At 39.2% G+C, this 9,437-nt stretch overlaps 1 protein-coding gene across 1 annotated transcript in view; it reads left to right on the forward strand.

The window, feature by feature from the left end:
- The window catches only part of LOC103357616 (neurocan core protein-like), a 36,581-nt gene that overhangs the window by 6,582 nt on the left and 20,562 nt on the right, over nt 1-9,437 (forward strand). Inside the window, exons 3-10 of the mRNA XM_008282235.1 lie at nt 431-613; nt 1,228-1,402; nt 2,443-2,570; nt 4,181-4,465; nt 5,009-5,152; nt 5,274-5,363; nt 5,447-5,604; nt 6,730-6,892. Of these exons, the coding sequence (XP_008280457.1) occupies nt 431-613; nt 1,228-1,402; nt 2,443-2,570; nt 4,181-4,465; nt 5,009-5,152; nt 5,274-5,363; nt 5,447-5,604; nt 6,730-6,892 (1,326 nt within the window). The remainder of the gene's footprint in view (nt 1-430; nt 614-1,227; nt 1,403-2,442; nt 2,571-4,180; nt 4,466-5,008; nt 5,153-5,273; nt 5,364-5,446; nt 5,605-6,729; nt 6,893-9,437) is intronic.

Raw genomic sequence — 9,437 nt, forward strand, 5'->3', positions numbered from 1 at the left:
TTTATATGTTTGTAAAATAAACGTGGTTGCTATTGTATTAGTGATATTTTTATGGTTTTTGACATTTATTTATTTTTCATCTATTAGCAACACTTATCTGTTAAATAATTCTGTTAAATGACAGATAAATAGCAGCTTCATACCATGTTTGCGGTATAAACACTAACTTTTAACAGTTTCAGTGTAATCTTTTTCTATTTTTTCTAACACTCACACTTTCTTAAACATAAAATACAAAACTCTTTTAAAGGAATTAACCATAACCGTGACCGTTGTATGTTAATGTGCGACTACTGATAATTAGAGATCAGAAACATCTTTTCCATGAGCGCATATCGAGGTTCTGCTTAAAGTTTATTTTCTACTTCGAAAGTTTTGCAGGATGCCAACAGACACTTGTAACGGAGAAACCTCTCTTTCTGTGCCAAAGGTGATGTAATCAAGGTGAATAAGGCTTTCAGCGGCCGCGTCATGCTGCCAGGATACGCTGCCAATCCTCTGAATGCTACCATGGAGATCTCCAGTCTCCGCACCAACGACTCAGGCACTTACCACTGTCAGGTTGTCGTGGGTAACGACTATGAGAGAGACACTGTGCCCCTGGTGGTCTCTGGTAAGTGCAGCAGCCGCGGACGAGGAAATTCTCTGTGAAAAAAAAAAGTTTAGTGCCACCGCACAGCTCCCCGAAGGAAACATTTAAAGTAAGCAGAAATGCTGCTCACAGTCTGAACTGCATTAACACAAAAGGCTTTAAAATTCTTCTTCCAGCTTAATTGATTTCTGTGTTTTATTGCAGTCTAGACTTGTTGTGCTAATGTAAGACCGATAATGGCAGCATTTAAAGCAGGAGCACAGCCAACCCCCTTTTAGCTTTTTTTAAAAATTTAATTAAACATTAATAACATCGATTCAGCATATCAATATTATAATGACTGCCTTAATTAGTGTCGCTCTCATTGCTTGTTTTCGTTATCTAGTTTTCCACTCGAATAATTGTGTAATTCTTTTAATTAAAGTGTTTGGACTGAATAACAATGACAATTTTTCTGTGTGCTCATCTGTGAAATTTCAGACGAACACTGGCATTGTGTTTGATTGATCTGTTTGCGGCCTCGATCGCATGTTCTTTGATTGCATTCCAGTGATTTATTGATTTTGAACTTGGCTGTGCGTCGGCGTATCCGTCAGATCAAGAGAAAGGTTTGCCACCTGTCTGTGTCTGTGTAGGTGTGGTGTTTCACTACCAGGCTCCCAGCGCCCGTTACGCCCTCTCGTTTTCTGATGCCCAGCGAGCCTGCCAGGAAAACTCGGCTCAGATCGCCACGCCGGCCCAGCTGTGGGCAGCGTACCATGACAGCTTCAGCAGCTGTGCAGCCGGCTGGTTGGATGATCAGACTGTCCGGTGAGGAGACCGCCAATAACTTCTTTTTTCTTGTCACGCCCTCTTTGAGTCGCTTGCTAGTTGCAGCGAAGGTTTTTTTTTTATTATCATTATTATTATTCATTAATCTGCAAATTAGGTTTTTTTAATATTAATTAATTCATGACTCGATACATTAAAATTCCAGGTTGTTTTACCTGAAGTTAGTCCACAAGTTCTATAAATTATTAACAATGAGTGATAAAAAAAACATTTATGAAACAGAATTTTGAGCATTTTTTTTGCTTAAAGGAAAGTTTTAGCATAAATATTGGAAACATGGGGGAAACAATTTCTCCTGGCCAAGAAATACTCTTGCACATCACCTCAGCCAAATCTACAAATGAGAGATAACAACTGTGTTTATGAGTAAACTTTAGATGTACTGGCAGGCAGATATTCTTTTTATTTTTTTGGACAGAGCCAAGCTGCCTGTTTTTCTGTTCCAGTCTCAGTATTCCAGTCTTATGCTAAGCTAGGCTAACCAGTCGCTGGTGGATTCTCAAATGATGAACTTCTTGTATATAAAAAATCATACGCGATTATTTATTTATCATAATTATTTCAATTTCTTTTGGTCGCTTAATCTATTTTAAAAAAGCTGCTGTATGTCTTTTTATATGCCTGCTAATCCTCTACTTTCTTTGGCATCTTGTTTGTTCCCTCTCCTCTTGGATCATCTGCTATCACAATTAATATTCCTCTGTTTTGTCACTTCATCTGCTCCAGAAACATGCTCTTCTCTTTATTGCTGTTCTTTCTTTGCTGTTAATTGTATTTTAATTTATTCCCGTCCCTTGCCCTTTAAAAAAAAGAATACAAATATGAATTTATTCCTAACTGACATTTAGAATCTTAATGAAAGGAAACAGTTTAATAAAGTGAGCTGAGATAATCTTCATACAGTAAAAGACATTTAGGCTTCTTATTTCATATTATGAGGGTTTTTTTTGTTTTTTTTTTTTAAGAAAAAAGAAAGAGGTTGATTCCCAGTTATGACTCCCACATGGTTTTCTCCACAGCTATTCTGTCCAGTTGCCAGAGCTTGGTTGCTATGGACACAAGGAGTACTCAGCTGGAGTGAGGAATTATGGGAAGAGGGACCCGAAAGAGCTGTTTGATGTGTACTGTTTTGCAAAAGAACTGGATGGTACGCACACACACAAACATAAAACACTTCACAGCACTGATGTTTGCATCTGTAGCATTTAAGGGCTACTCTGGTGATGCTGTTTTCATCTCTTTGTTACTGTAAATCCCATAAAAAGACACAAACCACCAATGAACTGATTCTGCTAGTACATGTTGTTTGTGTGGCCAAAGAGTGATGTTCTTCTACTCTGTGCTGGAGAGCTCTATTGTAGAGCAAAACCTGTGAAAAAAAACACACACCAGTAATTCACACCGTTGCACTGAGTGAGTTGGTATCCATCAAAAAGCACATGAGCAGTGGAGGAGTTTCACTCAGATCCCTACACGCTCTACTGCAGCTGTACATGCTTCATATTTTGACAAATTTCTATTGATTCACATATTAAAATAATCAACAAAAACACCAGTTATACCAGTTTGAGTAAAGTTTGCTTAAAAAAAATTATGTTTCCTGGTTGTTTTAGGTGAATAACCAAGTAGTTCCTGAGAAGTTTTTGCTCCGGTCACAGTTTTTACTCACTGTGGGCTCATTTTTCATTCTGCGATATAAACTCCTGCACCTCTATGGAAACAGCGCAACCATGGCTAGAAACAGAGACAACTAAAAATGAATGTATTTTGTGCGGTATGACACAGTTCTAATGCCACAAATCTTCAAAAAAAAAAAAGTATTTTACATAAGTAGAATTGTCTGTAGGTGTGAATGTGAGTGTGCTTGGTTGTCTGTCTCTAAGTGTAGCCCTGTGATAGACTGGTGACCTGTCCAGGGTGTCCCCTGCCTTCACCCTGAGTCAGCTGGGATGGACTCCAGCCCCCCCGCGGCCCTAATGAGGATTAAGCGGTGTATAGATAATGGATGGAAGTAGAAGTACTGGTAAACAACATGTAAAACAAGGAGACCATTGGAGGAAAAAATAGTGGCTCTACATACTATAGATCTTTCACTATTTACATATTTCAGTATTTCTGCATCGTTTCCATATATGTCTACTATTAGATTTATGTAAGCACTGCCTGAAATTCAGCTGAAAGGAATCTGCTTAGATCCTTTTTAAAAAAAAAATGTAATTAAAAATTTTAAAATTATATAGTTAAAAAAACATTTTTTTAGTTTTTTGTCAAATGAAATATGTCAAACACCTTGATTGTGATGGAATATCACAGTTTTAAGCATAGATTTGGTTCATTTTCCTGATGGAACGACACATCATGTATAATTTGTTCACAAACCTGCAGAAAGTTGAACATTAGAGAAAATATTTCTGCTTTTCCAGTTTCTTTCATTAATAAATGATGTCATTTTGACTTCTTAGAAAAAAAAGAAAGAAAAGAAATGAAAACATGCCTTTCCATCCCCAAGGTTTTGTGGTTCACAGGGTTAATAAATTTGTGGTTTTATTTGGAATGATTGGGTCTGGGGTCAAAGGCTCTGGAAGGGTAGAGAAAATATAGAAAACCTCCAGCCTTGTACTTTAATGAGCATTATGTAATATGACTTTATGTGTGGTTTCACAGTCTGCAGTTATCTAACCGAGGTGTCTACCTGCTAGAAATTCAACAGGCATCATCTGCTTGTTGACAAACCCCAGTCTGGTTTCCTTCCTCCAGGTGAAGTGTTTCACTCCTCAGTCCCTGGCAGACTATCGCTGTCTTCAGCCTCAGACCGCTGTGTGTCCCTGGGGGGCCAGCTGGCCACAGTGGGACAGCTTTATCTGGCCTGGAGGGCCGGCCTGGACAGCTGCGCCCCGGGCTGGTTGTCTGATGGCAGCGTCCGTTACCCGGTGGCCTGGCCTCGCCCCGAATGTGGAGGGAGCCAGCCAGGAGTCCGCACCGTCTCCCCCAACAGCACCGCTGACAACGCTACAGCGCTGTACGATGCCTACTGCTACAGAGGTACTGCCCCACAGGAGGGTATCACCGTAAATACGACTCATTACTGATAGATTAGGCAGCACAAGACAGGATTACAGTGAATTTACAGTTTGACAAAATTGTTTAACATAAAACAGTTTCAGGTTTGTATCATAAATTAAAGCAGGCAGATTAAACACGACTATAGAAAAGAATAAATACGAGCACATAACTACATCTCACTCCTGGAGGAAGCCTTGAGTGCTGTTAATGCATTAAGAATGACAATAAATGTCATTGCCACTATTGTAGCTATGGCAACGCTGATTTGTGATCCACAGTACGCATCCCACCATCGTGTATCTGAGATGCTGTTGGATTGACAGAAGCCGTGGGAGAGAGACGGAGAGAGAAAAAGAGGACAGGATATGTTGAAAATAAATATCTGGATGTTCAGCTGTCAGTTCAGGCTTCTGTGTTGACTGAAGTTGGTTTAAGCAAATATAAAACACAGAAGATCCTTCAGACTCAGAACTCCTCAGAGGTTGTCATGTGAACAGCAAATCTTTTCAACTGGTTTCGCAGGCAAAGTGAAGGATACCAGCTCCATCTCTCAGATCTACACCTCCCTGTGGAAGCCCTGGAGCTATCTAACAGGCTCAAGTGATGCCGGCTCTACTGGGACAGACGGTCCTGACCCGACTACACAGCAAACCACCACCAGCAGAGGTTTCACATTTAACTGCAATCTGTCGGGGCAGCTGATTAATTACCCAATCAGTCATTATAGACGCAGTGAGAATTATTATAATTGGTTACAAAAACAATTCAATCCATCTAATTCATGCAGCTTCTTCAGACGGCAGCAGTGTTTCACCATCCAACTGGACCGGCCTGGTTGACCTCGAGGAGGAGACTTCGCCCCACGCTGCTGACCCCTGTAAGCCTGGCTGCTTGTTAGAAAGATTGCTTTTATTGATACCCAAAGATAGTGTGAATAATCATTCACCTTGTCGTCTTAAGCCTCAGACCCCTGGTCCTCGGTGTCTTCAAGGTCATTCGTGACCCTCCAGTTAATCCCAGGTCAGAGCTCCTTCGACTGGGGAGAGCCGCTGGAGCCCGGCCCCGACTCCGAGGAGTTTCTCCGACCCCCAGTAGAACCAACTCCTGCTGAGAAGAAGGTCGGTTTTCTGTTTCTGTCATCATATTTCTTTTACCATTTGAACCTGTAAGCCTTACCAGCAGCTTTTATTTATTTATTTTTTTTAAATCACAAAAGTTACACCATTTATCAGAGCTTGAAACTGTAAGAGCAGAGACTGTTGTTGGATTGTCAACTTCCAGTTCCGTCAGAGAACTTAGCCAAATCAAAGCTTTTAATCTTGATATTTAAATACCGTCATTTTTTGGACTATAAGCCGCTACTTTTTTCACACGCTTTGAAAGCTGCGGCTTAAACAATGATGCGGCTAATTTATGGATTTTTACGAGTTTTATGAATTTGCCTCGAGATGAAATTGACATTGAGAGCGAAAGAGAGACTGAGGAAGTGTGTGGCGAAGTAATTCTGAGGCTGTTCAATTCTGACACTGAAGAAGACGACTTTAGTGGTTTTAGTGTGTAGGAGGAAGATGAAGATAGCGACTAATGACTTTTCCTGGTAGGTTACTGTATTTTTATTTTCTTAGCCAGCCGTGTTACAGGCACTGTTTGGAAATAAAGCATTTGTGTATGTTACCGGTACGTATTTTACTAAAAGTTTAAAAAATCTTTCTGTGTAAACATCTCCTGTTACAACGTGGACACCTGCAGCTTATAGACAAGTGCGGCCTGTATATGTACCATTTTTTTTCTTTTTAAAGTTAGTGGTGCGGCTTATATTCAGGTTCGCTCCAAAAATTACGATGTGTCATTTGAAAAAAATGTAAAAATCTACCAATGGCACCAATCATATTCTGTAAAACATAAAATAGTTTTTAAAAAAAAGAATCTCTCCTCTGCATTATTAGTCACTGACAAACATTATGTGACTTTTTTGGCCAAACTGGGTTGACCTGCAGGCTGTGTTGAGCCGATAGGAGAGAAGTGAAGTATAATAATAGTGAAATATCTACGCAGAGTCACTAATTATTTCATTCTAAGTTAACATATTGGAGCTCTCTCTTCTTATATTGTAGATTGCAGTGAAAAATGAGGCCACAGTGAGCAAAAAAAAATAACAAGAACACAACACCCAGAGTCTGCTCGAGGCTCAGAGGTTTAAATATTGAGTCACTAAGGTACAGTCTGTTCGCTTGTTATTTAAGGTGATCTCAAAGATCGTTAAGTCCATGTGGAAGCCTTGGAACTACCTGGTGGGGAGCGAAGATGAGGAGGGAACCCAAACACCGAGCGAAGACGCAGGAAAAGAGGACGTGGCTACAAAAAAGACCGACGAGGAGTCGAATCCGTCCAGTACAGCCACACCAGGTGAACGGATTTTTACTGCTTCTAACCAGTAAACAAATCATGATCAAGTGTACTGACCAGACAATGTTTATTGGATTTATATGGAGTAGTATGCACCGAGACAAGCAAAACACTACTGATGAGTAAAATTAAGTCATTTTAGGTGTTTACATCCTATAGTACGCAGTAAAATGAGTGTACTGGGGAAAAGCGATGTAACGACCACAGCTCTTGTGTTCCGATGCACAAGGCGTGATGGCGGTTTATGAGTGTGTGTTTTGTTCTGTCATTTGCACAGTGTGTGATTTTGGGGGTGGGCAGCCTAACACGATGCCACGCTAATTACAGCGCAAACAAGCCTCTGGAACAAAGTTTATTAGAAAGCAGTGACATTGAGGGGACGAACGGGGGGAGCAGACGCTTTCTGGTGTAGCAGAGGAGTTCGGCATAAACTCCCGCTTCTGTAAGAAAAAGCAAAAGAAGTAGCTTGAAATCCGGAGACAAGCTCAGGTCTCTGTGACCTTTCTCTGTAGCTCAGGCTGCTGTTGAGCTGTGATTGTTGCCAGATGTGACAGTGGATGAGTTTTAGTTGTAAGCACCTGTTTTCCTCACTCTCAGGCTGTTTTTATTCTGCTGGAGCATATTCTAGTTTTTCTTTTTTGGGCTTTTCATCCACATGCAAATGTGCAGTTTTAGGTTACTGACGAAACACCTTTTGGAAAATTCCGTGAAGATTTTCAGAAACTATCTGGTGTGTAAGCAGACGAAAGTCTTTTTGAAATGATGATGCAGACCCCCATTTGAGTCATTACGGCTTTCTGTGTCTTTTCCTTCCTAAACACTTGTAAAGGAGAATTCATAAAGGAAAAGAAAGCGTTCGTGCCAAGAAAATATGACTGCTCACGCACTCGGTAATCATTCTACTGCGGATGATGCTGACGTGAGTCTGCCTTGGATCGTGTGTTGCTTTGATGTCGATGCTGCATGGAATTGTGGGATGGCGTTATCGCTTTTGCTTTTGTATAGGATGGACCAGTGTCTCCTATGGTAAAGGAGATAAGAAAGGAAGCACTGAAGCATGTTTCCTTAGTATTTAAAGAATTCGAGCTGCTCTTATCACGGCTGCCACGTATGGAGGATTTCACTCAGTTAGGAACCTTCTTAACTGAAGGTAATTTCATTTCAGGCATGTTAGTCTGGATGGAGATTATAGCCTGAGATACAGTCTGTGAGGTTAAAATTGTATGTTTTTGTAATTTTCTACCTGCTCAAGAGAACATGTTAGCATCAAGTAATATACTGATATATAGAAAATACTCAACAGAATCCTTAAGACATTATAAAACAATCTAACATGCAATAACTAAACCTTTTCTGCAATGTGAATTACAGAAATTAAATTAAATGAAGCCTTTTCCTACCCCCAGACTGTCACATAAGCCTTCAGCATTATACTGTATTTCCCTTTAAAGTGCAGCTGATGTGGTTGGATCACATCTCTACACTGTAAAAAAAATTACATTTTTAACTGTTTTTAATTGTAAATCTCATGAACAGCATACTGTTATTTACTGGTTTTCCTTGTTTCATTTAATTATGAATAATAATTAGTAACATCACAGAAAAAGGTATTGGTTTATATGTTGACTCTCCAAAAATGCCCACATCAAAAATATGGGTTTTGGTAAATGGTGATTTGTTCTTTACAATGTTTAACTGTAAAATCTTGTTTGTTTGTTTGTTTTTTGTAATTGTATTTAAACTGGCAAATAGTTTAGTTATTTTATAGATATTTGCTGTTATTTATAAGAAAAATGAGCAATTATTAAGGATTGAAAAGGGACTAGTCATTTTTTTAACTGTTATTTTACAAATTTTATGAATGCAACTCATAAAATCACAGAATAAAAGTTCATTTTAATTTGTATATGATATATGCATTATACATATATATATAATGTAAAAAAATAAAAGTAATCATTTAAAAAAGGGCAAAAATGTACATAATGTCTACATCAAAAATCTGTTTTCACAAGCTGTAATTTATTTGTTCTTTCACTGTTTGTGTACAGTTTTACTGTTTTACACTGTTACAGGTATTTGTCAGTGTTTTCACCATTTTTGCAGTTTTTAAACATCTGAATGTTCTTCAATACATTTTTGATATGTTCTCTGGCTTTCTTGCTGCCAAGTTTCACCATTTCAATACAGATTTTTTATTTTATTTTATTTTTTTACAGTGTGTCTGCAGAACGAGCTGCCCATCAGACACGAGAATTTGAGTTTCCTTCAAATGTAAATGCAAACAGAATGATGGAAAAAGTGTGAAATCCAGCTCATCAACCCGTTTTCCAATTTCCTACATCTCAGGGGTCCTGCAGGTTTACTGCTCTTTATGTGCTGGCAGTGGATGAAAGTGGTTTCCAAATGGCAGGCATCTCCATTCAGGGTTTGTTGAAACTGTGTTACAGAGTTGTTGATTCAATTCAGGGGCAGTTTGTGAGACTGTAGTGGTTTTTAGTTTCATTCTGTTTGCCGTCACTGTGTGTGTGTGTGTGTGTGTGTG

The sequence above is a fragment of the Stegastes partitus genome, unplaced genomic scaffold, assembly GCF_000690725.1.
Source record: "Stegastes partitus isolate 25-593 unplaced genomic scaffold, Stegastes_partitus-1.0.2 Scaffold264, whole genome shotgun sequence".
NCBI lineage: Eukaryota > Metazoa > Chordata > Actinopteri > Pomacentridae > Stegastes > Stegastes partitus.